Here is a 27,986-nt window from a genome sequence, read left to right on the forward strand (position 1 = left end):
AAACTTGTTTTAATTTGTTCTTGCTAATTCCTCTCCCTCTCTTCTCTCCTTTCCAGAATCCTATTCTGTGAACTCAGGCACTCAGGTATCCACCACGGTGTTGGGTCCTGAACAGAAGATGCCAGATGGTAATTTACAGCTTGGTGTTATTGACTCATTTTTGTTTGGAATTACGCTTAAGCCAGTAACAGAAATTTACCATATTGTCCTTCTTGTCCTCTGTTTCATCAAATATTATCGCCATCTCCTGTCCCCCAGCCAACTATATCATGGAGACCTGCTCCATTCACACAAGGGACACTGATGATTAGTCAGCGATGAGCCCTCCTGTCACAAGGGTGACACTCCCCCTTCCTCAAGCTCTTCACTGCAGGTCTTAGGATCAGTTCAGTCCAGATCAGTTGCTCAGTCATGTCCAACTCTTTGTGACCCCATGAATTGCAGTACACCAAGCCTCCCTGTCCATCACCAACTCCCGGAGTTCACTCAGACTCATGTCCATCGAGTCAGTGATGCCATCCAGCCATCTCATCCTCTGTCGTCCCCTTCTCCTCCTGCCCTCAATCCCTCCCAGCATCAGAGTCTTTTCCAATGAGTCAACTCTTCACATGAGGTGGCCAAAGTACTGGAGTTTCAGCTTTAGCATCATTCCTTCCAAAGAAATCCCCCAGCTGATCTCCTTCAGAATGGACTGGTTGGATCTCCTTGCAGTCCAAGGGACTCTCAAGAGTCTTCTCCAACACCACAGTTCAAAAGCATCAGTTCTTCAGTGCTCAGCTTTCTTCACAGTCCGATTCTCACATCCATACATGACCACAGGAAAAACCATAGCCTTGACTAGATGGACCTTTGTTGGCAAAGTAATGTCTCTGCTTTTGAATATGCTATCTAGGTTGGTCATAACTTTCCTTCCAAGGAGTAAGCGTCTTTTAATTTCATGGCTGCAGTCACCATCTGTAGTGATTTTGGAGCCCCCCAAAATAAAGTCCAACACTGTTTCCACTGTTTCCCCATCTAATTCCCATGAAATGATGGCACCAGATGCCATGATCTTCGTTTTCTGAATGTTGAGCTTTAAGCCAACTTTTTCACTCTCCACTTTCACTTTCATCAAGAGGCTTTTTAGTTCCTCTTCACTTTCTGCCATAAAGGTGGTGTCATCTGCATATCTGCAGTTATTGATATTTCTCCCAGCAATCTTGATTCGAGCTTGTGCTTCTTCCAGACCAGAGTTTTAGTCAGGTGGCAAAAGGTTCCTGTTTGGTGGTTTCCCTGAAACTTCAGTTTTTAGCCTGAAATGTGGCAGAATTTTGCAAGTTACTCATTTTGGGGGCAGCCTGATGGAGATATCATGTCCAAGGATGATCCTTTGAGTAAATCCTACTAAAAGAATGGGTGGGGGGTAGAGATTGGAGTGTCCCATTAGCCTGACAATTTCCTTCTAAAAGTTAAGATTTTGACTTCCCTGGTGGCTCAGATGGTAAAGCATCTGTCTACAATGTGGGAGACCTGGGTTCGATCCCTGGGTCAGGAAGATTCCCTGAAGAAGGAAATGGCAACCTACTCCAGTACCCTTGCCTAGAAAATCCCATGGACAGAGAAGCCTGGTGTCCATGGGGTCACAAAGAGTCAGACACGACTGAAAGACTTCACTTTCACTTTCACTTTATCAGTGCGGCTAGTCTAGGGATGTTCTATATTAAGCCCTAGACATCAGTGATTTTAGAAGAAAATTATTCTAAAAATTGGCAAGTGGCAGTAGAAGCGTGAGGGCTTCCCCAGTGGCTCATCTGGTAAAGAATCTGCCTGCAATGCAGGAGACCTGGGTTTGATCCCTGGGTAGGGAAGATCCCCTGGAGAAGGGAACAGCTACCCACTCCAGTATTCTGGCCTGAAAAATTCCATGGACTCTATCGTCCATGGGGTCACAAAGAGTCAGACATGACTGAGTGTCTTTCACAGTGCAGTACAAAAGAAGCGTGAAAGTAGGGGGAGACCATTTGTGAGCTTAGTGTTGAAAACTCACGTAGAGCTTAGTGACTGGGGAAGAGGGTAGAGAGGGAGCTTTATCACCATAAGCAATTTTGTATTTCTCAAATTTTCAGCCATGTGAATGTGTTGCCTATTCAAAAATTAATTTATTAGAAATATAAATAAAAATAAAGTAACAGAGACATTACTTTGCCGACAAAGGTCTGTCTAGTCAAGGCTATGGTTTTTCCAGTGGTCATGTATGGATGTGAGAGTTGGACTATAAAGAAAGCTGAGCACTGAAGAATTGATGCTTTGGAACTGTGGTGTTGGAGAAGACTCTTGAGAGTCCCTTGAACTGCAAGGAGATCCAGCCAGTCCATCATAAAGGAGATCAGTCCTGGGTGTTCATTGGAGGGACCGATGTTGAAGCTGAATCTCCAATACTTTGGCCACCTGATGCAGAGAGCTGACTCATTGGAAAAGACCCTGATGCTGGGAAAGATTGAGGGCAGGAGGAGAAGGGGACGACAGAGGATGAGACGGTTGGGTGGAATCACCGATATGATGGACATGGGTTTGGGTGGACTCTGGGAGATGGTGATGGACAGGGAGGCCTGGCGTGCTGCGGTTCATGGGGTTGCAAAGAGTTGGACACGACTGAGCGATTGAACTGATCTGAACCAAAAATTGATATAGAGTCAGGTTAATCTTGTGCATTTAGGTATTAAAAAGGTTTAATTTCAGTATTTCTATGATGATTACTAATACCAGTGTATTCTGTTAATTTTAACTCATTTCTTCTCAAATCTGTTAATTCAGAAAGTGCTTCTGGAGACCATGGGGTCTCTGTCAGTCTTGGTGCCATCAACCCTGCCCTCAGTAACTCCTCAATTCCACAGTCCCCCGAGGTATACACAGAGGAGCCCTTTACCACCTACTTTGATGAGAAGATCGCCGTTCCTGAGGAGAAGGTTAGTGACAGGTCCTTAGAGAAAAATATTATTATCTAGGGAAAACCTATGTACAATGTCTGCTGGATAACTCAGGATCAGCAACCTCAGAGTCAGTTCTGGCAAGCAGTCTCTGAAGACTGAATTTTTGTAGAGAGTACACAGAAACTTTTAAGGAAACCGAGGCCCTTGAAAAATTGCCAAGTTGTACTAGTGAGCATTCTTTGACCCAGAAAGGGAAATTTTCATGTTCCCTTTTGTACGGTACCGTTTGTCCCATTTGGGTAGTGTTTGAGCACAGAGGTACTGCTATTATTGCTGGGGTTTTAGACTGAAAGGCTGTTGGAAGGGCAGGTAAGACAAGAGCTCTTATTTGTACAGAGAGCTAACATGTTATTGATAAGGAATGGATGAGATGGAGGAGAAACTTGGACCCACCCATGTCCCACTTCTGAACTCTTTGTTCTTATGAAACTGATATTGTTGCCTTTTATGTGATAAAATAATAGATAAATTAGATCAGCAGTTTGGAGGTGATAATCTTTTTTTTTCTCCAAGAGACACTTTTTTTTATTATTATTTTTTAAAACTTTTTCTTCTATATTGGAGTATAGTCAATTAACAATACTGTGTAGTTTCAGGTGGACAGCAAAGGGAGTCAGCCATACACAGGCATGTATCTATTCTCCCCCTGGAGGTGACAATCATTTTGCTCTGTTTTCCTCTCTCGTACAGCACTCCTGTTTTAGCTTTCGCAAACTCTGGGCTTTCACGGGACCAGGATTTCTTATGAGCATTGTGGATCCAGGAAACATTGAATGTGATTTGCAGTCTGGAGCACTGGCTGGATTTAAGGTGAACATAAACTCTTCCCTCATCCCTTCTTTTGGTTTACCTGGTGGCTCAGGTAGTAAAGAATCTGTCTGCAATGAGGAAGACACGGGTTTGATCCCTGGGTCAGGAAGATCTCCTGGAGAAAGGAATGGCAACCCACTCCATTATCCTTGCCTAGGAAATCCCAGGACAGAGGAGCCTGGCAGGCTACAGTCCATGGGGTCTCAAAGAGTCGGACAAGACTTAGTGACTAACACTTTGACTTCTTTCCTTTTTAAACACACACAGCACATCACAGCCTTTTCCTCTGCTCTGCCTATTGGATATAAACCTTGGTGGCTACATGCTGATTCTTCATTGGCTCTGACACTTTGATGAAAAGTACTTTTCGATTTGTATTTAAATTCTAGTTTATCACGTAGTTGGTTTTTAGTTTTATTTTATTTACCCAGGTAGTTTCCTTGAACAAAAGTGAAACAGCAGATGGGAAAAACTAGAACTCAGAAAGGTGCAAGGTGACCTAGCAAGTTCTGTGTAGAATGTGATACAAAACTCAGGTCATTGGATTGCTGAATGGGGCTCTTTCCTGAGTGTCTTTCCCATTCCCATTGCCAAACAACCAAACCAGAACTTCCAGTTGGCTCAAGAGTGTAATGGTGGGGCTTTGTTCTTCTCCAGTTGCTCTGGGTTGTCCTGTTTTCCACCATCATGGGCCTCCTGCTGCAGAGCCTTGCAGCTCGACTGGGAGTGGTCACTGGGCTGCATCTGGCTGAAGTGTGTCACCGCCAGTATCCCAGGGTAAGCAGTGTTTGTCTCATATCATAGGTAGCTGTGTGTCTGGCAATCTGTGCTAGCCCCCTGTATACTAAAATAGTGGAGGATGTGGGGATCGTGGCCCTGAGGGCTGGGAATCCCAAGGGAAATTCTGTAGCTCCTCTTGCTGCTAAACCATGTTTCCCTGATGCTGGGAAAGATTGAAGGCAGGAGGAGAAGGGGACGACAGAGGATGAGATGGTTGGATGGCATCATCGACTCGATGGACATGAGTTTGAGCAAACTCCGGGAAATGGTGAAGGACAGGGAAGCCTGGCGTGCTGCAGTCCATGGGGCCGCAAAGAGTCGGACACCACTGAGCGACTGAACAACAGCAACAATGTCTGGAAGACAGGTTTAAACTGACTTGATCTTTGGATAAGTACTAATCTGCCTCCAGTTTGTCTTAAATGTTCAATCTTCTTTCTTGGCTGCGAGAGTATCCTTACCTGCTTTTTATCTTATATGCCTCTTTAAAAAAAAAAAACAAAAACTTGGTAATTTATAGTTTGTTTTATCTTCTCTTTCTTCATGTATCTTAGTGGTTGTTTTTTTGTGACATATATTTTAGGTAGTAGATACATGGAGGTTGTTTTTTTTCCTGGCCTCAGTCCTGGTCTACTAAATTTCTTTCTGTTCGATTATTTGACCAGATTTGATCCCAGATTTTATTATAGGACACCCAATCCCATCACTTTGCCCCGAGTCCCTTTGCCTATCTGTGTTTTTCACTTACTTGTGTATTATTACACTAAGGATGACTCCAGCCTCTTCACGTTTGTTTTGTCTCTTCAACTGTGGTCAGGATAGATATTTTCTTCGGCAGTATTTTTATTCTCTCATGAACAATACTTTGACCATCCTAGCATTCTCATTTTCCGCTAAAACTTTCAGGATTGTTTTTAGATCAAAAATTAAGTGGAAAAAAGTGAATGGAAATTCCATTCTTCTGTCAAGTAAAACAGAAGGAAAAGAAATTGGCATCAGCTGCTGCCCTGACCCTGATTCACAGGCTCTGCCACAAAGAGCAGCCTGGCCCTCTCCAGCAGGGTGCCAAGTGCAGCTGAGTTCTGGTCCTTCATCTCTAGACCTCAGGTTTAACGAAGGACTGTTATTGGATCAGTGCCAAAATGTGAATTCCAAACTATGGGGGAAGTTCTTAGAAATGATTAATTAGAACCACATCTTTCTGCTGTTTGATGTTTAGGTTCCACGAATCCTTCTGTGGCTGATGGTGGAGTTGGCTATCATTGGCGTAGATATGCAAGAAGTTATTGGCTCAGCTATTGCCATCAATCTCCTGTCTGTAGGAAGGTGAGGGGTTTTTCTCCAGAAAGTAATCAATATTTTGTGGGATTTTGTATAAAATCCCACAAGTATAAAAACAAAAGTCCTTCCCAGGTGGCTCAGTGGTAAAGAATCCGCCTGCCAAGCAGGTGATGCACGTTTGATCACTGGGTCAGGACAATCCACTGGAGAAGGAAATGGCAACCCACTCCAGTATTCTTGCCTGGGAAATCCTATGGACAGAGGAGCCTGGTGGGCTATAGTCCATGGGGTCACCAAGGAGTTGGACATGACTTAGCAACGAAACAACAACAAAAAAACAAAAACCCAAGTCATTTTCAATTTTCAAAATTCAACTCAAGTATTATTTTTTCTGTGTAATCACTCTGGAACCACCTTCTTCCTGGCTCTTTATTTCCCATGTTCTCGTGTTTGGTCATGCATATCTGTGTTATCCAGTGTGTGGCAATGTATATTATAATTAATTTGTATGTAGTTTATCCCACTTGTAAAGTGAACTCCTTGAGAGATAAGACCCATACTTTATAGCTTTGTGTCCTGAATGTCTGTAATAGTAGATAAAGTTTGAATGAATGTATTACTTTGCTTAGTGCTGTGATCCTAAAACACCCAAGGCCTGGCCTCCTTACCACTATTCCCTTTTCCCCAGGTCCTTGCTCCTTCAAGTGTCATATATCTAGAGTGTTGTTGTGAAGAGAGTCTTTTTCTTAATGTTTCTTTTCTTTTCTTTAATCTCCCTTTTTAATCTCTGACCTAGGATTCCTCTATGGGGTGGAGTTCTCATCACCATTGCAGATACCCTTATATTTCTCTTTTTGGACAAATATGGTAAGGACAGTGGGAACAGAGGGGTCACTGAAAGTTCCATCATGTGGCTTACAGGGAAATCTGCCTTCTATGAACTCACTGCTACATTTTCCCCTTCAGGTTTGCGGAAGCTAGAAGCGTTTTTTGGTTTTCTCATCACTATTATGGCCCTCACGTTTGGCTATGAGGCAAGTATTACAGGCTGATCATTAGCTGTTGTTTGTCTTTTTTTCATTAGCTTTTTAAATAAAATTTTTGTCCTTTTATTATAAAAGACAGTGTGTGTTAACAAAACCCAAATTCAGCACTAGGCCAATTTTAAAGGAATAAGGATGTAGGAAAGACTAGTGTCCAGGAAGTTTTGCAGGGACTAGAATTTCTAGGACTTTCCAGACTAGACTCCCTGGTCGCAAATTGGCCATCTCAACAACAGAACAGCCTTGGTAAAGATTAGGAGAGGAGTTGCAGGGTTATTCTTGGTTTGTTACCTTGACGGGTTCTGTTTTTGCACATCCTGGTTGACAGTAATTCCAGCTTGGACTTTCTCTGTATTGCAACAGTTAATGAAACAGTGCCTGTTTCCTGTTTTGTGCCCCAGCCCCAATACTGCATTGGGTTAAGTCTAATCTTATCATTCATTATATGCAGTGAAGTGAAACCCAGCACCTTTCTGTGTCCAATTATTATAAACTGATTTCTGTTTATTGGACTAGCTAAGCTTTTGAATATATGTCTACTCTATAAGTAGATGATACAGCTTGGCCTAAGGCTTCCAAGAGAAATGCTGAACCAGGAAAAAGAGTGTATGAGAAGTGTTTCTGAGTGAGTCTCAGCAGATGCTGCTGCCTAGTCACTTCAGTCGTGTCTGACTCTGTGCGACCCCATAGATGGAAGCCCACCAGGCCCCACTGTCCCTGGGATTCTCTGGGCAAGAACACTGGAGTGGGTTGCCATATCCTTCTCCAATGCATGAAAGTGAAAAGTGAAAGGGAAGTCGCTCAGTCATGTCCGACTCTTAGCGACGCCATGGGCTGCAGCCTACCAAGCTCCTCCGTCCATGGGATTTTCCAGGCAAGAGTACTGGAGTGGGGTGCCATTGCCTTCTCCGTCAGCAGATGCTAGTGGCAAGCATAAGTGATTTTTATATACATATGTGAGCACAGATGTTGGATCATCGAAAAAACAAGAGAGTTCCAGAAAAACACCTACGTCTGCTTTATTGACTATGCCAAGGCTTTTGATTTTGGATCATAGCAAACTGTGGAAAATTCTTAAAGAAATGGGGATGCCAGACCACCTAACCTTCCTCCTGAGAAATCTGTATGCAGGTCAAGAAGCAACAGTTAGAACTGGACATGGAACAACAGACTGGTTCCAAATTGGGAAAGGAATATGTCAAGGCTATATATCGTCACCCTGCTTATCTAACTTACATGCAGATTATATCATGCGAAATGCCAGGCTGGATGAGGCATAAGCTGGAATCAAGATTGCTGAGAGAAATTTAAATAACCTCAGATATGCAGATGACACCACCCTTATGGCAGAAAGCAAAAAGGAATTAAAGAGCCTCTTGATAAAAGTGAAAGAGCAGAGTGAAAAAGTTGGCTTAAAACTCAACATTCAAAAACTAAGATCATGGCATCTGGTCCCATCACTTCTTGGCAAATAGATGGGGAAACAATGGAAACAGTGAGAGACTATTTTTTTGGGCTCCAAAATCACTGCAGATGGTGACTGCAGCCATGAAATTAAAAGACACTTGCTCCTTGGAAGAAAAGCTATGACCAACCTAGGCAGCACATTAAAAAGCAGAGACATTAGTTTGCTGACAAAGGTCCATCTCGTCAAAGCTATGGTTTTCCCAGAAGTCATGTATGGATGTGAGAGTTGGACTATAAAGAAAGCTGAGCACTGAAGAATTGATGCTTTTGAACTGTGGTGTTGGAGAAGACTCTTGAGAGTCCCTTGGCCTGCAAGGCAATCAAACAGTCAATCCTAAAGGAAATCAGTCTTGAATATTCACTGGAAGGACTGATGATGAATTGAAACTCCAATACTTTGGCTACCTGGTGTGAAGAACTGACTCGTTGGAAAAGACCCTGATGCTAGGAAAGATTGAAAGCAGGAAGAGAAGGGGACACTGAGGATGAGATGGTTGAATGGCATCATCAGCTGAATGGACATGAGTTTGAGCAAGCTCCCGGAGTTGGTGATGGACAGGGAAGCCTGGTGTCTGCAGTCCGTGGGTTCACAAAGAGTCAGACATGACTGAGCCACTGAACTGAACTGAGCACAGAAGCATGGTTAGTGTGGGTAATCAAGAATTGACTGTATTCTAAGGTGTGTCTCACAGGAGTTATTGTGGCACTAATATCAATAAGGCCATTAGCAGACATGTTATTTCTTTAGAATATTAATTATATTCTTTACACATCTATTTAGTATATATAAAATACAGTATGAAATGTTTGGATACCCCAGTCATAAATTCTCTAACCTTGTGCTGCTTGGTTTTTTTTGGATGGTTCTATGTCCCTTATTTCCTAAATAGTGTTGATGAAGGGGTTTAAGGAGTAAAGGATGCAATGTTATCTAGTACCGTGTTACTTCCCTAGTGTCAAGTTCCAGAAAAGGCTAATAGCTGTTCTCTTTGTATGTAGTATGTTACAGTGAAACCCAGCCAGACCCAGGTCCTCCAAGGCATGTTCCTGCCATCCTGTTCAGGCTGTCGTACGCCACAGATCATTCAGGCTGTGGCCATTGTGGGCGCCGTTATCACACCACACAACATATACCTGCATTCTGCCTTAGTCAAGGTGAGCAAGACCTGTCTTATCCCAGTGACTTATGTAGTTCATGGCATCTTTTCCTTTCGTTACAAGGGACACATACTTAGTTTACAATTGTTGGAGCCCTGAAGGAGCACGGTGCTTTTCCACAGTTGGACACCACACTCTTGTATCACCAAGGTGACCAGAGATGACTGACCCCATAGAGAAGGGACTAAAGTCCTTAAAAGATCTGAAGGGGCACCGTGTCTCTTGTCTTTAAATCTCAGAAACCTCAATGGCCTCATGGAGGTCAGGAGGAAGGAGCCCAACCTAGCTTTTACCAGTCAGTCCAACACAATTGTTTGCTGGAAGATTTCAGAGACCTTTGTAATTAAGGATAACTCCCCCTTAGATCTAAATCAGGTTGTTTTTGTAGGTCAGCGGTTCTTCAAGCCACAGTAACTGAGGGCTCATCAGTCACTCAGTCACTTTCCCCTGTTTGGGTGTGTGTGATGTCATCAAAGGGTCATGATTGAACTCAGTGAACCAGGATGTATGTGGGGTCTCTCACATTTCATGTGGTCAATTGTTTGACCTCTAGGACTTCCAGCTGACTCTAACTCATGAAATATTACAAGGAAACTTGTTTCAGCTAGTCAAAAAATGACTGTTGCTATTACCTCTCTAGTCCAGACAGGTAGACCGAGCCAATAAGCAGGAAGTTCAAGAAGCCAATAAGTACTTCTTCATTGATTCCTGCATTGCTCTCTTTGTTTCCTTTATCATCAACATCTTTGTCATCTCAGTGTTTGCCGAAGCATTTTTTGAGAAAACCAACAAGCAGGTGGTAAGTAAGCCAGGGACCTGGGTAGTAGTGAATGTGAGGGTAAGGAGGAGGCTAACTGGGGCAGGAAAACGTGACAGTGACTTAGAGCTCAGGGGAAATGGATCTCAGTGCTGCCCCTAAGTCACTGCGCTAGTCAGGCTTATAGTCTAGGGCAGTGGCCAAGTCCACACCCATCATTCTCAGCTTTGGACTGGGAAGTCAGATAAAGACTGCCTCATGCTGTGGTCAGTGGCTTCATGTCTATTTGCTCTTTCTCATCCCCTTTTGCTTCCAACTCCTGACTGCTTTCCAGCCCTGCCATTTGGTGATGACAGGTTGGGAGGAGTCAACACACAGGAAATAGAATCTGTGGCTAGACAGACTGTTTTATCACGCTGAATTCTCTGTCCTCTTGACTCCTGATTGCCAACCTAGTTTTGATCACTCCTTTGTTTCCCATCGTAGGACCTCTGATTCCTGGCTCTGCTTTGAATAAGACTCTATTCTGGGTGTCCTTTCATATTTGAAGCCTTCTAAGGACCCTCACTTCATGTCACCATTTAAATTGACCTAACATTCATGTATTACCATGCATACTGTAACTCAGGAAAAGTTTTTGATGACCTGGGAGTGTAGAAAAATTATCAAGGAAGACCTCAAGGCCATTGCTGCCAGTCTCTGCTGTCATCAATCCATGCCCAGTGTCTCACCTTCAGCATCCATCTCTTAGATGACCTGTGTGTGATCTATAGGAGAGGGCTTCTTATCTGAGTCCTGGACTCAAAATTAAAAATTGTTCCTAAACTGCTTTGGTTCCAGGTTGCGGTCTGTAAAAACAGCAGCAGTGCCCATGCTCACCTTTTCCCTGATGATAACTCAACACTGACTGTGGACATCTACAAAGGGGTAAACCTGTTCAGATTTCTGATCTCTGCTCCTGGATCAATATTCTTAGCATAATATCTGGTCTTTGCCGTGGGTTCACTTCAGAGCTCAGCATATCTTCTCTGAAGTGTTGTTTTTTTTCAGAGGTCCAGATACCAGATAAGACTTTTGGATTATGTAGAAGGAAATAGAAGATCTGCTGAAAAGATGAGTTAATTGAATCAGCAATTCCCAAACTTGTGCTGCTATAGGCATTAATTGGGGTGACTAGAGAAAGTGTTCTTAGTAAAGTGATTTATTTTTTATACTTGTTCCCCACCTAGCCCCAGTGGCTGGACACTTTATTTATTTAGGCCGTGCTGTGTAGCATGTGGGACCTAGTTCTCTGACCAGCAGTCAAACCCATACCCCCTGCACTGGGAGTACAGGGTCTTAAACCAATGGAACACCAGGGAAGTCCCTGTAGAGTCATCTTTATTGTGGCCTCTCTGTCCCTTTATGCTGGTTACATTATGAATTCCCAAGAGTAGAATATGTAGCATCTCCAAAATTCATTTGTGCTTTCTCTTCATTCCTATTACCATCTTCCAGAATACTGTGTTAAGGAATATAATGTGGGAAATGTGTTGTAGATTTTTTTAATAGTTAACATATAAGTTGAGGATAAAGGCTTTAGGAGCCTAGAGAAGAGAAGGGACTAGGCTGAAGAGGAATGGGGGCCCATCCAGCAGACTTTAGGTTGAAAGCCTCTAGAATGGGGTCAGGACCCGAGTCTAGCTTCTGGGACAGTGCCAGCACAGCGCTTGGTAGAGGTGGGTGTGTAGCCAGGAATGGGGAGAGGTGAGGCAGAGGAGCACTATGGGGTGTTGTCTCAGGTGATCTCTCTCCCTTGCCTCTCCAGGGTGTTGTGCTGGGGTGTTACTTCGGGCCTGCCGCTCTCTACATCTGGGCAGTGGGGATCCTGGCTGCAGGGCATAGCTCGACCATGACAGGAACCTATTCTGGCCAGTTTGTCATGGAGGTACGTGCTGCTGTGACTGGGATAGACGAGAGGAAGAGGACGTTGCTCTTTTGTCCTTTCTTAATCCCATGCCTCTAAGGTCTTCCCAAACCTCCCAGCCCTTTTGCTATTTCCTTTCAGACATTCATCCTGTTTCTGTGTTTTCTTCCAGGGATTCCTGAACCTAAAGTGGTCACGCTTTGCCCGAGTGAGTCTGACCCGCTCTATTGCCATCATCCCCGCTCTGCTTATTGCTGTCTTCCAAGATGTGGAGCATCTAACAGGGATGAATGACTTCCTGAATGTTCTTCAGAGCTTACAAGTGAGAAGGGAGCTGGGGAAACTCACATCTCACTAAATCAGTGCTTTTAGATAACAAGCCTAGTGTGGTTGTGGGGAAAATTCAGAGGAAGAAAGAGGCACAGTCTTGGTCTACGGTGAATGCATATGAAATCTCTGGCATCTAGAAGGCTTTTAGAAATGGCTTTATTTTTAAGCCTGTTGAATGGGAATTATAAGCTATAATTATACATAGAATACAATCATTGTTCGTTAATCCTAGCAAACTTTAAATAATGTATAGGACACTGTTGGGCTTTATGGAGATTAAGAAGACAAGGCAGATACAAATTTTTTAAAGACACTGTGATCATAATTGATGCTGGGTTCATGCTACAGATTTCCACATAACCCTCCAGCATGTTGTGATGACAGGAATAATTTCTCACAGAATAGATGAGGCAGGGTCTGTGGTTCCCTTTTGCTAACAGTGCTGCTCTCTGGGGTGTTACAAGGACCCCCTGTAGCCCTATCTTATTTTTTTATTTTGCAGCTTCCCTTTGCTCTTATACCCATCCTCACATTTACGAGTTTGCGGCCTGTGATGAGCGAATTTGCCAATGGATTGTGAGTGTACTTCTTTTTGTTCCCCAAGATGTGGGGGGGAAGGATAACTTCATCAAACAGGCCAGTCAGGAAATAAGTCATAGGGGACCATGTGCTTTAAGGGGTGATTGCTAGAGCTGCCTCCTCAATCTCTAAGAAAAGAGAGACTTCTGGGGACTTCCCTGATGGTCCAGTGGTTGAGACTCTGCCTTCCTGTGCAGGGGGTGAGGGGTTGATCCCAGGTCAAGGAACTAAGGTCCTACATGCCACAGGGTGTGGCCAAAATTAAAAATAAGTGAATACAACATTGTAAATCAACTATATTTCAATTTTAATAAATTAAAGAAAAGAAAACAGAGATGGTAAATGTAACAAAGGAGGGCAAGCACATGTTTTATTTCTGGGGTAAGTTTTTCAGCTTTTAGTGCTTTAACTGTTCAACTTCAGCCACTGAAGGTTAAAGCATCTTAAATCCATGTTGAATGATCTTGATGAGAGAGGCATAAGCTAATAACATTTTATATACATGTCCATAGGACATGGGGTATTTGAAATGACTTGTTGTATCTCTAGGGACTCATGACCTTTTCAGTTGTAGGGCTTGTTGCATTTTTTAGGGACTTATATGATACAGATTCATGCAAAGATGGGCTCGATAAAGGACAGAAATGGTATGGACCTAACAGAAGCAGAAGATGTTAAGAAGAGGTGGCGAGAATACACAGAAGAACTGTACAAAAAAGAGCTTCGCGACCCAGATAATCATGATGGTGTGATCACTGACCTAGAGCCAGACATCCTGGAATGTGAAGTCAAGTGGGCCTTAGAAAGCATCACTACGAACAAAGCTAGTGGAGGTGATGGAATTCCAGTTGAGCTATTTCAAATCCTGAAAGATGATGCTGTGAAAGTGCTGCACCCAATATGCCAGCAAATTTGGAAAACTCAGCAGTGGCCACAGGACTGGAAAAGGGCAGTTTTCATTCCAGTCCCAAAGAAAGGAAATGCCAAAGAATGCTCAAACTACCGCATAATTGCACTTATCTCACATGCTAGTAAAGTAATGCTCAAAATGCTCCAAGTCAGGCTTCAGCAGTACGTGAACCGTGAACTTCCAGATGTTCAATCTGGTTTTAGAAAAGGCAGAGGAACCAGAGATCAAATTGCCAACATCCACTGGATCATGGAAAAAGCAAGAGAGTTCCAGAAAAACATCTATTTCTGCTTTATTGACTGTGCCAAAGCCTTTGACTGTGTGGATCACAATAAACTGTGGAAAATTCTGAAAGAGATGGGAATACCAGACCACCTGACCTGCCTCCTGAGAAACCTATATGCAGGTCAGGAAGCAACAGTTAGAACTGGACATGGAAAAACAGACTGGTTCCAAATTGGAAAAGGAGTACGTCAAGGCTGTATATTGTCACCATGCTTATTTAACTTATATGCAGAGTACATCATGAGAAACGCTGGGCTGGAAGAAGCACAAGCTGGAATCAATATTGCTGGGAGAAATATCAATAACTTCAGATATGCAGATGATACCACCCTTATGGCAGAAAGTGAAGAGGAATTAAAAAGCCTCTTGATGAAAGTGAAAGTGGAGAGTGAAAAAATTGGTTTAAAACTCAACATTCAGAAAACTAAGATCACGGCATCTGGTCCCATCACTTCATGGGAAATAGATGGGGAAACAGTGAAAACAGTGTCAGACTTTATTTTTTTGGGGCTGCAAAATCACTGTAGATGGTGATTGCAGCCATGAAATTAAGAGACGCTTACTCCTTGGAAGGAATGTTATGACCAACCTAGACAGCATATTGAAAAGCAGAGACATTACTTTGCCAACAAAGTTCTGTCTAGTCAAGGCTATGGTTTTTCCAGTGGTCACGTATGGATGTGAGAGTTGGACTGTGAAGAAAGCTGAGCACCGAAGAATTGATGCTTTTGCTGTGGTTTTGGAGAAGACTCTTGAGTCCCTTGGACTGCAAGGAGATCCAACCAGTCCATTCTAAAGGAGATCAGTCCTGGGTGTTCATTTGAAGGAATGATGCTAAAGCTGAAACTCCAATACTTTGGCCACCTCATGTGAAGAGTTGACTCATTGGAAAAGACCCTGATGCTGGGAGGGATTCGGGGCAGGAGGAAAAGGGGATGACAGAGGATGAGATGGCTGGATGGTATCACCAACTTGCTGGATGTGAGTCTGAGTGAACTCCAGGAGTTGGTGATGGACAGGGAGGCCTGGCGTGCTATGATTCATGGGGTCGCAAAGAGTTGGACACTGAGCGACTGAACTGAACTGATGATATAGATTATTTGATAGTGTTTTTTTTTTCTCTTTCTCCCATCATTCTGTAATTTTTGCTCATTTAATCTAATCTGGGACAAAAGAAACACTTTTCAGTTTATTTTGAAATGCCCCTTACTCCTGTCTTGTGACCTCAAAAGACACAGTGTTCTTTTCTGTTTATGAATAGGTTAAACTGTTCCACCAATAATTGTGCTGATTCTTTTGACAGAGGCTGGAGGATCATAGGCGGTATTGTGGTCCTTGTCATCTGTTTCATCAACATGTACTTTGTCGTGGTTTATGTCCAGGGTCTAGGGCACGTGGCATTGTACGTGGTGGCTGCAGTGGTCAGCGTAGCTTATCTGAGCTTTGTGTTTTACTTGGTAAGTCCAGTTGCGAGAGGGCAGGGGTGGTGAGGTGGGGCTAATGCTCAGAAGAAAAAGGATCCCAAAGAGCACTTACCAATCTATCTTCAGGTTATTGACACAATTTACATGACATTGTTAAATCAGCTGTGACTAAAGAATATTTTTAGCCATAAATTTCCCCTGGTTCCTAAGAGCTGTCATTTTTCTATTTCTGTCACTCTGTCTGATTTCCATTCTAATAATTCCTAACCAGAGAGTGTAGTATGTTTGAAGAACTTGAAGAAGATCAGCCCTGTAAAAGTAGAGAGTGGTACAAGATGGGGTTGGAGAAGGGAGCTGTGTTGTGTGATTTCAAATCTTTGGAGGGCAGCACATGTGGGTTCACAGCTCTGGCCAGCTCTACTGCTTAACAGCTGTCCAATGACGACACAAGTAAATTGTGATAATCTCTCAATGAATTATTAAAAATGGTGGTTGTAAAACATAGTGCTCCATAGAAAAAGAATAGAGAATTATGTATACCTAGATAATAAAAAAATTATCAAAAGTCTAGAGTAAATTATGTTAAAATAGTAATAGTAGTTGCCTTTGATTGTGGGATTATGGAAATATTTTTTTCTCTTTTCCAATTCTTCTGTAATATTATTTATATCAGTGAAAAGTAGCTATAGCAACAACACATCCATCTCCCTATTCTACGCAGGTTTCTCTAAAAAAACACAGGGTTGAGGATTAGGGACTACTACAAAGCGTGGCAAGGCAGTAGGGTGGAAATGCCCTGCTCACCTTCATAACACTTACCTAGTCCCCATGTCATTGTCTACCACAATGTCTTGATTGCAAAAACATTTTAGTGAATACTGAGAAATTATGTCTTGGATAGATATATCTCTTCTTTTTTCTTGCCCGGTAAACCATGGGTACACTTAGATTAAGCTGACCCTATAATATAGGGACAGTTGTTATTGTTCGGTTGCTAAGTTGTGTCCTACTCTTTGGAACCCCATGGACTACAGTATGCCAGGCTTCCCTGTCCTTTGCTATCTCTTGGAGTATGCTCAAACTCATGTTTATTGAGTTGATGACACCATCCAACCATCTCATCCTCTGTCACCCCCTTCTCCTCCTGCCCTCAATCTATGAAACCTAAATAACTGAATATGGCCTTGACAGAAACTGTTTTAACAGTTTGCTGTAGGACATCTCCTGGTGGCTTAGTGGTTAGGATTTTGGACTTTTGCTTCAAAGTCCTAGGTTCAGTTCCTAGTCAGGGAACAGAGATCCTATCCTACAAGCTAGGCTGCTGCTGCTGCTAAGTCACTTCAGTCGTGTCTGACTCTGTGTGACCCCATAGACGGCAGCCCACCAGGCTCCCCCGTCCCTGGGATTCTCCAGGCAAGGACACTGTAGTGGGTTGTCATTTCCTTCTCCAATGCATGAAAGTGAAAAGTGAAAAGTGAAAGTGAAGTCGCTCAGTCATATCTGACCCTCAGCTACCCCATGGACTGCAGCCTACCAGGCTCCTCCGTCCATGGGATTCTCCAGGCAGGAATACTGGAGTGGGGTGCCATTGCCTTCTCTGACAAGCTAGGCAGCATGGCCAAAAGGAAGTTTCTGTAGAAGTTAAGGGGATCCTTCCTGTATGCAAATTGGTTATGAAGGTGCTCTCAATTGTTCTCAGTCAGCCTGAGGCTATAGAAATTGTTGAAGACCCAGTTTTAAGGCTGAGGACGGATTCTAGAATGAATTACTATCCTACTCTTTTATTCAGAAGACTATCACAGTTGTTCTTAGCCAGTCAGTCATTACTCATATTGTGAAGAATAGTGTAGGACTGAAAAAAAGTGGTTGTCAGGGACCTCTCCCAGTCAGATAAAAGAAACAAATGCAAAGCAGTAGGAACAGAGGGAGCTGAGTATTGAAATTAGTACAACAAAGAGTTTTGCATCTGAGCATTGCAGTGTGGGCGTTGAGGTGGGTAAGAGGGCTCTCCAGAGGGGTCAGTGAATGATGACCAACTATATTTTCTCTTCCAGGGTTGGCAGTGTTTCATTGCACTGGGCATGTCCTTCCTGGACTGTGGGCACACGGTAAGCGTCTCTAAAGTCCTGCTGACCAAAGAAACCACCAGTGGCTGTACTAAGTAAACACTGTTCACAGGTAGCCATCAGAGCCAGTGTTTCTACTGTTTACTGTGTGAACATAGTCAAAGGTATGTGCTGTTGCACAGGCTGCATTTAGGACTCAGCTGTTTGTTGGGAAAGACTTTGTTTCATATATTTTTTGAAAAGAATTGAAAGAGACACGTGTACCCCAGTGTTCATTGCAGCACTGTTTATAATAGCCAGGATGTGGAAGCAACCTAGGTGTCCATCAGCAGATGAATGGATAAGAAACCTGTGGTACATATACACAATGGAGTATTACTCAGCCATTAAAAAGAATACATTTGAATCAGTTCTAATGAGGTGGATGAAACTGGAGCCTATTATACAGAGTGAAGTAAGCCAGAAAGAAAAACACCAATACAGTATACTAACACATATATATGGAATTTAGAAAGATGGTAATGATAACCCTGTATGCGAGACAGCAAAAGAGACACAGATGTATAGAACAGTCTTTTGGACTCTGTGGGAGAGGGCGAGGGTGGGATGATTTGGGAGAATGGCATTGAAACATGTATAATATCATATAAGAAACAAATCACCAGTCCAGATTCGATGCAGGATACAGGAAGCTTGGGGCTGGTGCACTGGGATGACCCAGAGGGATGGTATGGGAGGGAGGTGGGAAGGGGGTTCAGGATTGGGAACAAGTGTACACCCATGGCAGATTCATGTTGATGTATGGCAAAACCAATACAATATTGTAAAGTAAAAAAAAAAAAAAAAAGAAACCGAATTTGTGGTTGCTGGGGGAAGGGATAGTTAGGGAGTTTAGGACGGTCATGTACACACTGCTATAGTCAAAATGATACCCAACAAGGATCTATTGTATAGCACATGGAACTCTACTCAATGTTATGTGCCAGCCTGCAGGGGAGGGGGATTTGGGGGAGAATGGACACATGTATATGTATGGCTGAGTCCCTTCACTGTTCACCCCCGCCTCCACAACATTGTTAATCAGCTATATTCCAATACAAAACAAAAAGTTTAAAGTTTGAAAAAAATAAAAAGTATACAGCAAAAAAATAAAGGGCTGAGAAATACTTTCCTTATACAAATCCTTTGAATTATTTTTATTATAAAAAATAAAATCTCAACTAGAGTAGTTTGATTCATATTATATTTAACTATGAGATAATCTTCATCTATCAGGTTCAGGATTTTTTTAACTTATTTTCACTTTAAATTTCTCAGTGGAAGTTAAGAGGGGTGAGAAAGCATTAAGATGATAAATGGACAGATGGTAAAACTCACTTGTGGTCATGGTGACTAATACTAATCTCTTCTGAAAATCACTCTGATGATTTCCCTCAGAGATTGAGAGCTTACTGAAATGTTCTTGGGAGTCCTGATTTTAATAACTCTCATGTTACAGAGCTCTCTTGATGGTATTTCTTCTTGAGCAATTAGAGTTGGGAAACCTTCCCCTTCCATCTCCAGGATGGTAGTGATAGAAAAAGATGGTAGCATTTATGAATTGATGTTCTCAAGAGACTTTGGAGTGAGGAGAAAAAACTTGAAAGAAGAGGAGCCATCTGTTTTATTCCTAAAAAACAACTTCTTCCAGAATTGTCATGTTTTTCTGAGGCATGCCCAAGACGACTTGCAAGGCAATCTCAGGAGCTCTGGATGTAAGCGTTGAAAAGCTCACTCCCTCTCAGCGAGTCCTTTGGTGTCACTGGTTTCCAAGTTTTCTCTGCAGGGTTGCACTGGGCTACCTCTCTTCAGCCATTCCCTCAGAGGGAAAAACTTTGAGACCAGATGGTGGAGCTCTGGAGTCAGAGGAAATGGGTCCCTTCAGCATGGAGCTGCTGCTCTTCAGCCACTTCTGATGTTTTTACATGTAGAGCCTGACACCATGTGATTATGTCAAACCAAGTCACATTGTCCGGTGGAGATAAATAATCAGGTCTTTTATAGCCACTGACTTGGTGAGAACAGTAATGGGAATGCAATTGAAGGACTTTGCATTTCTGGTGTCTTCCTTCTGAAGTGCCTGTTGATTGATGTTCTCTGATCACCTGAGCCCCTAAAGGCATTGTTTCCAGTACTTTGTACACAGTCAAAAGCACAGACTGAATGGACTTTTACATGGCTTTAAGGGTAAACTTGTGTGTTCCACTGACCAAACCTTTACCTCAGCCCCTCCAGTGACATAGCACAGAATCCTGAGAGACAGATTCCCCAACCGTTCCTCCCTCTCCCCTCCCATCATCCCCTAAACTGTTCACAAGGGCACTCTGGAGACATCGGGGACTGACCTCTTAAGCTCTCATCTGGCCTCAGTAGGTGAGGGCCATGTTGATGAAATTCTTTGTAAAGGTGGTACACTAACATTTACCTTTGCCGGGAGTTTGAGTGGGTCCAGTCAGTCTCAGATTTACAAATATTCAGAAGCCCAGGTAAAAGCTGTTAGTTCTCTTTTAGAAGTTATATATGTGACTTGCAATGATGAAAATTTCTTCCCAGTTAAACGGCAGTTTATATCACTATTTGTGTAGTATTTTACAGTGTTAACAACACTCCCAAGCTGTATTCCATTGAGCTCTCACATGAAAAGTGTGCTTTCTCTTCAGCCACTACTTCGGGTACAGTACACGGTGTTTAGAGCTGACATCTTCCAGTGCCAGCGTGTGCACTCTGTTTGTGTGAAATGTTTAAGGATATACAATTGTACTGTATGTAAGTTGGTCCTTGTTCTCCATAAAACTGTGCTGCTACAGTGTACTGGGAATTAACAGGGATGGGGAAGAGCTGTATTTTGGTTCCTGTGAGGTCCTGCTAGTGGTTTTAGGAGTGGTTACAATGAACTTTTACTGACATTTAACAATATGTAAACAGTTTGTGGGGATTCCCTGATGGCTCAGGTGGTAAAGAATCTCCCTGCAATGAGAGAGACCCGGGTTCAATCTCTGGGTCAGGAAGATCCCCTGGAGAAGAAAATGGCAACCCACTCCAGTATTCCATGAACAGAGGAGCCCGGCGGGCTACAGTCCGTGGTGTCACAAAGAATCAGACACAACTGAGCTACTTTCACCTGGTGGCCCAGCGGTAAAGAATCCTTCTGCAACACGGGATACGCAGAGGACTCAGGTTTAAATCCTGGTCAAGACGATCTCCGGAGGAGGGCAAGGCAACCTACTTCAGTATTCTTGCTGGGAAAATCCCATGGACAAGGAGCCTGCCAGGTTACAGTCCAAAGGGTCACAAAGAGTCAGACACAGAGTGAGCACACACACACACCAACTTTGAAATACTGAAACATCAATTACCACTTGGATTGACATATTAGACTCATACTGTTAGTGATTTTCTCTTTAGAAGGTATAGAGGTATACACCTGATCTCTGGACATGCAGGGGTTAGGCGTGTCGATCTTCCATGGAATAGAAAATCTGCATGTAATTTATAGTCAGCTCTTCATGTTTATACTTGGCCTTCCATGGCCAGTGTTCATCCAAATCTGTGGTTCCTCATTCTCAGATTCACCCTGTCTGGGATCATGTATTTCTGTCGTATTTACCATTGAAAAAAATCCCTGTATGAGGAGACTCATGGGGTTCAAATTCATGTTGTTCAAGGCTCAACATAGGTTTAGTTCCCAGAAGACTTGATGAATTGTTGACACCAAACACTAATCTCTATCACCAATTTAGTTTTGCCATTGCTAAAGATGACATCATTACCATATTTAAAGTTGAAAGAGGCTTTGTGGGGGAGGGGTCTCTTAGGCGCCTCACCTAACCCCGCTGCCGAGTTGTTGCTTCTCGCGGGGAGCCCTTCTCCCTGGCGAGTTAAAAAAAAATAAATAAATAAATAAAAATAAAGTTGAAAGATAATTGTCATTCTGCCTTTCTCCACTCTAAACTGAACATTTTTCTGTCTGTAGTCTTGTTTTACCATTGATGTAGGGTTTTATATTCTGTATATGCGGCCAGTGAAAAGTATGTGTATTTGAAAAGAGAAGCCAAAATTGTTTAGCTTAGAAATGAAAACATTTTTGGAGACCAGATATAAATACAGGGACAAAGCTCAGAAACAGTAAACTGCTAGGATTGTCACCAAACACAGGGCAGGAAAAGCTAAGTCAGCACTTAATTTGCTCCAGAGGTGTCACTAGAACTTCATTTTCCCTTTCTGTGTTGAAGCTTCCCCTGTCTGTCTTAACAGGAACTGAATTCTATAAGTACCACCATAGAAGTTATGAGAATTTTGTTCTCCATGTTGTCCTTTCTCATTTAGCTCTTTTTTTCTTTTTTTTGGCTGTGCCATGTGGTTTATGTGATCTTAGCTCCCTGCCCAGGGATTGAACCCAGACTAATGGCAGTGACAGTCTGGAATCGTAACCATTAAGCCATGGGGAACTCCTTATTTGGGTTTAATTTCAGAACTAAAATAGGATGCATAACCATTTGAAGATCCTGCTTCAGCTCTGCCCTCTGCAGCGCTTTCTGTTCCTTCCTTGGACAGAACCAGTGAGTCTAGACGTGTCACCTTCTTTTGACATCTTAGCTTTGGAATGTTAAAAATGACTAACACATTACTATGCTAGTTGGGGTCTAAGCACTCGTGTGTGTATGTATGCCCAGTCACTCAGTCATGTCTGACTCCTTGTGACTCCATGGACTGTAGCCCACCAGGCTCCTCTGTCCATGCAATTTTCCAGGCAAGAATACTAGTGTGTGTTGCCATTTCCTACTCCAGGGTATCTTCCTGACCCAGGGATCAAACCCGTGTCCTTGGGCCTCCTGCATTGGCAGGAGGATTCTTTACCACTGTGCCACTGGGGAAGCCTTTAACACTCATAAGATCTCTTGTAATTCTTACAACAAAAGACAAAAATAAGACAACTGAAGGGCCAAAAGTAGAATAACATCACTAATAACTGTGTAGTTGTCATTTGAATCTCACTAGCTAAATTCCAGAGCCCATGTTACCATTACCAATCAGTATTTATTTCATAGTATATACTTTAAGACACCAACTTTGGTGTTTAACAGCACCAAGAACAGCACCATATCAAAGATACTTTGCTTAATACTCTGATTAGGGTTAGAATATGTTTTAGGTCAAAAGCTGCCAATTGATAGGCTAATTTTGTTTGGCCTGTCCTACATTTTCCAAACTACCTGAATGCTTTTTCAGGTATATGTGGAAAGTGGCAGGGTCCTGTATGATCCTATCCCAGCAATAAGTAAGAACTGATAGCTTATTCATTTTCTGGTGGCTCAGACAGTAAAGAATCCTCCTGCAATGCAGGAGACCTGGGTTGCATCCCTGGGTTGGGAAGATCCCCTGGAGGAGGTTATGGTCACCCCAGGATTCTTGCCTGGAGAATCCACATGGACAGAAGAGCCTGGTGGGTTATAGTGTCTGGGGTTGCAGAGAGTCAGACACAGCTGAGCAACTAAGCACAGCACAGCACTGCCCTTGAAAGTTTTAGCCAATTCCTCTACCATTTAGCCCCAGAGATACAACAAACTTCTCCAATGAAGGAGTTCCCTCTACTAAGTCATCAAATGATACAACCTGGAGATCATGGAACTAAAGAACCAGCCCTTGTTTACTACGAACCCACCCCCCAACCTTAGCTCTCTTGAGAAAAGGCTGCAGTGAATTGTCAATGTATCTGACAATTGCTCTTGGTTGCTAAAATCAGATGGTCAACACTGAAATCAGATTGATTATATTCTTTGCAGCTGAAGATGAAGAAGCTCTATACAGTCAGCAAAAACAAGACCTGGAGCTGACTGTGGCTCAGATCATGAGCTCCTTATTTATTGCAAAATTCAGGCTTAAATGAAGAAAGTAGAAAAAACCACTGGGGCTTCCCTGGTGACTCAGATGGTAAAGAATTGCCTGCAATGCAGGAGACCTGGCTTCAATCTCTGGGTCAGGAAGATCCCCTGGAGAAGAGTATGGCTACCCACTCCAGTATTCTTCCCTAGAGAATTCCATGGACAGAGGAACTTGGCAGGCTACAGTTCATGGGGATGCATAGAATTAGACACGTTTGAGAGACTAACACTTTCACTTCCAGAGAAAAACACTAGGCCATTCATGTATGACCTAAATCAAATCCCTTATGATTAGACAGTGGAGGTGATAAATAGATTCACGGGACTAGATCTGGTAGACAGAGTGCCTGAAGAACTATGGACAGAGCTTTGTAACATTGTACAGGAGGCAGTGACCAAAACTATCCCCAAGAAAAAGAAATGCAAGAAGGCAAAGTGGTTGTCTTAGGAGGCCTTACAAATAGCTGAGGAAAGAAGAGAATTGAAAGCAAGGGAGAAAAGGAAAGGTACACCCAACTAAATGCAGAGTTCCAGAGATGAGTGATGAGAGACAAGAAGACTTTCTTCAGTGAACGATACAAAGAAATAGAGGAAAACCACAGAAAGGGTAAGACTAGAGATCTGTTCAAGAGTCTATCAATTATTGATATTTGATATAAATATCAATCTATTGATATGTCTTTGGAAATATCAAAGGAATTTCATCCAAATATGGGCTCAGTAAAGGACAGAAATGGTAAATATCTAATAGAAGCAGAAGATATTAAAAAGTGGCAAGAATACACAGAAGAATTATACAGAAAAGGTCTTAATGATCCAAATAAACACAGAGGTGTGCTCACTCACCTACAGCTGGACATCCTGCAGTGTGAAGTGAAGTGGGCCTTAGGAAGCATCACTACCAACAAAGCTAGTGGAGGTGACAGAATTCCAGCTGAGCTATTTGACTTCACACTCCAGGATGTATGGCTCTAGGTGAGTGCCCACATCATTGTGGTTATCTGGGTCATTAAGAACTCTTTTGTATAGTTCTTCTGTGTATTCTTGCCACCTCTTCTTAATCTCTTCTGCTTCTGTTTGGTCCTTACCATTTCTATCCTTTATCGTGCCCATCTTTGTGTGAAATGTTCTCTTGATACCTTCAATTTTCTTGAAGAGATCTCTAGTCTTTCCTATTCTATTGTTTCCCTCTATTTCTTTGCATTGTTCACTTAAGAAGGCTTTCTTACCTCTCCTTGCTGTTCTGGAACTCTGCATTCAGTTGGGTATATCTTTCCTTTTCTCCTTTGCCTTTCGCTTCTCTTCTTTTCTCAGCTATTTGTAAGGCCTCCTAAGACAACCACTTTGCCTTCTTGTATTTCTTTTTCTTTGGGATGGTTTTGGTCACCACCTCCTGAACAGTGTTAAAACCTCTGTCCATAGTTCTTCAGGCACTCTGTCTACCAAATCTAGTCCCTTGAATCTATTCATCACCTCCACTGTCTAATCATAAGGGATTTGATTTAGGTCATACCTGAATGGTCCAGTGGTTTCCCCTACTATCTTCAATTTAAATCTGAATTTTGCAATAAGGAGCTCACGATCTGAGCCACAGTCAGCTCCAGGTCTTATTTTTGGTGACTGTATAGAGCTTCCCCGTCTTTGGCTACAAAGAATATAACCAATCTGATTTCAGTATTGACCATCTGGTGATGTTCATGCGTAGAGTTTTGTGTTGTTGAAAGAGAGTGTTTACTATGACCAGTGTGTTCTTACTGAAGTGGTTTGCATTCCCATTTCCAGTGGACCACATTTTGTCAGAATTTACACCACAACCCGTCTGCATTGGGTGCCCCTGCACGACATGGATCATAGTTTCATTGAGTTGCACAAGGCTGTGATCCATATGTTCATTTTGGTTAGCTTTGTGATTGTGATTTTTGTTCTGGAGTCTGTGGGATTGTAGTTCTTGCTTCTTCTTTCTGCCCTCTGATGGATGAGGATAAGAGGCGTGTGCAAGCTTCTTGATGGGAGGGACTGGCTGTGGGGTAAGCTTGGTATTGCTCTGGTGGTCAGGGCCATGCTCAGTAAATCTTTAATCCAGTTTTCTGCTGATGAGTGGGCCTGTGCTCCCTCCCTGTTAGTTGTTTGGCCTGAGGAGGCCTAGTCCTGGAGTCTATAGGCTCTGTTGTAGGGCTAAAGGTGAACTCTAAAAGGACTTATGCCAACAGGTGCCTCCCAGGACTGCTGCTGCCAGTGCCCCTGTCCCTGTGGCAGGCTACTGCTGACCCATGCCTCACAGGAGACTCTCAAACAGTCACAAGCAGGTCTAGCTTAGTCTCTTGTGGGGTCACTGCTCCTTTCCCTGGGTCCTGGTCCACAGAAGGTTTTGTTTGTAGCTTCCAAGAGTTTCTGCTTCCCCAAGTCCTGTGGAAGTTCTGTAATCAAATCCCGCTGCCCTTCAAAGTCAGATTCCCTGGGGATTCCCAGTTCCTTTGCTGGACTCCCAGGTTGGAAAGTCTGACATGGGGCCTAGAACCTTCACAGTAGTGAGAGATCTTCTTTGGGATTACTGCTCTCCAGTTTGTGGGTTGCCCACCTGGCCAGTATGGGATTTGACTGAAACATGATTGCACCCCTCCCACCATCTCACTGTGGCTACTCCTTGGTCCTTAGACACGGGGAATCTTTCTTCATGGGTTCCAACATCCTCCTGTCGAAGGTTGCTCAGCAGCTAGTTGTGTTTTGGGCGTTCTTGCAGGAGACGATGGGCACACGTCCTTCTACTCTGCCACCTTGATATCTCATTTTCCACTATACTATACTAGAAATGTTTTCTTTCTATGATTTTACAGTGTGCATTTGGTGTCCTGAGCACTCATATGATCTCATTTTAATTCTTACAACTAAAGAATTAGCCTCTATACAGATGAAGTAACTGAAAGGCCAAAAAGAGGCTGTTGGTACCTAGCGGCAACAACGTTCCTAAAACCCCAGGTAATACCAGTGGGCTAAAAGGAGACTCAGTGATTGTCCCATGGTGAATGCAGAGGAGAGAAAAAGAGTAAGATACAACTTCACAAATGCCAGTACAAACCATTGGGATTAGGTCTCTAGGAGTGAGTCTGGCAATATATTTTTTTGCTTTGTTTTCATATTTATTTTTTGTCCACACTGGGTCTTGGTTGCATCTCGCAGGATCTTTCATTGCCATGCGCAGGCTTCTCTCTGGTTGCTGCTTGTGGGCTCCAGAGCCAGAGCTTGCTTAGTTGCCTCCAGGCATATGGAGTCATAGTTCCCAGACCAGGGCTCAAACCTACGTCTCCTGCCTGACAAGGTGGATTTTTAACCATTAGATCACAAGGAAGTTCCTGGTAATGTGTTTTAGAAGCAGCTAAAGTAATTCTTATTCAATCTGATAAACGTTTGGGACCATTAGTCATCTCCTTTTCTTTTAGCACATGCCATTTTATTATTATTTTTAATGAAAGGCTTTTCTCTGCTCAGGTGTCAAAGGATATTAAGGCCCAAATAATAGGGCTCAGGTGTCAAAGGATATTAAGACCCAGATAATAGGGCTCAGGATTTACACCATTTGAAATTTGATTTCTTTTCTTTTTTGGCCACGCTGTGCAGCTTATGGAATCTTAGTTCCCTCACCAGGGACTGAATGCTAACCCTCAGCAGGGAAAGCTCAGAATCCTAACCACTGGACTGCCAGAGAATTCCCTGAAATTTTATTTCTAACACACTTGGTATTAAAGTATAAAAGCTCACAGTGCATTTGCTCTTAATATCCTGATCAGAAACACCCATCCTGAGGTAGAGTGTCATAAGAATAGTTAAAGTGAAAATTTTGCATTTGGTATTACCTCAATCTTGATTTTAGCTCATATAGATTATTTTATATACAATAAACCATTCATCTGTCTGTAAGCCATTTATTTTCTGAAAGAAAATCAATATAGCAGAAACAAGAGCTACTTTTATATGCTGATTATAGGTACTTAAATTCCAATTTTAGAAACTAGCAAATCAGTCTAAGCCTTTTCCATCTTTTTGTCCTCAGCACCATCTGGGGTTGACAGTTCAACCTGAATGAACTCTACCTTGTGAACACCGCGGACGCTGACTCACTTGTGTCTAGATGGCGACAGCCTGACCAACTAATATGACCCACTTTCTCTCAGTCCTTTGTGCAAAGTGTCATGTTAATAAATGTTTGTTCAGTGGTGAGTTTTGTTCAAACATTTTGAACAAAAGGTAAAGATTTCCTCATAGGAAGGGCATGAAAGGCTGAAAGCTGTCAAGTGTAGGCCAG

At 42.8% G+C, this 27,986-nt stretch overlaps 1 protein-coding gene across 1 annotated transcript; it reads left to right on the plus strand.

Moving 5' to 3' along the window:
* Positions 1–118: 118 nt before the first annotated feature.
* Positions 119–27,767, plus strand: LOC109558353 (natural resistance-associated macrophage protein 2-like). The gene is made up of 16 exons (XM_070789118.1): positions 119–128; positions 2,794–2,945; positions 3,660–3,779; positions 4,437–4,556; positions 5,779–5,885; positions 6,637–6,707; positions 6,807–6,874; positions 9,350–9,505; positions 10,149–10,307; positions 11,106–11,192; positions 12,073–12,192; positions 12,344–12,493; positions 13,004–13,077; positions 15,579–15,732; positions 17,754–17,807; positions 27,735–27,767. The coding sequence occupies exons 1-16, from the start codon at positions 119–121 to the stop codon at positions 27,765–27,767; spliced, it is 1,635 nt and encodes a 544-aa protein (XP_070645219.1).
* The last annotated feature ends 219 nt before the right edge of the window (positions 27,768–27,986 follow it).

This window comes from Bos indicus, chromosome 5 (assembly GCF_029378745.1).
Source record: "Bos indicus isolate NIAB-ARS_2022 breed Sahiwal x Tharparkar chromosome 5, NIAB-ARS_B.indTharparkar_mat_pri_1.0, whole genome shotgun sequence".
Classification (NCBI taxonomy): Eukaryota; Metazoa; Chordata; class Mammalia; order Artiodactyla; family Bovidae; genus Bos; species Bos indicus.

Bases quoted from the DNA above. Each gene is read 5' to 3' on its own strand.
- LOC109558353 (XM_070789118.1), top strand. The intron at 5,886-6,636 runs GTGAGGGGTTTT...TCTCTGACCTAG, and splicing joins AATCTCCTGTCTGTAGGAAG to GATTCCTCTATGGGGTGGAG. The intron at 11,193-12,072 runs GTAAACCTGTTC...TTGCCTCTCCAG, and splicing joins CTGTGGACATCTACAAAGGG to GGTGTTGTGCTGGGGTGTTA.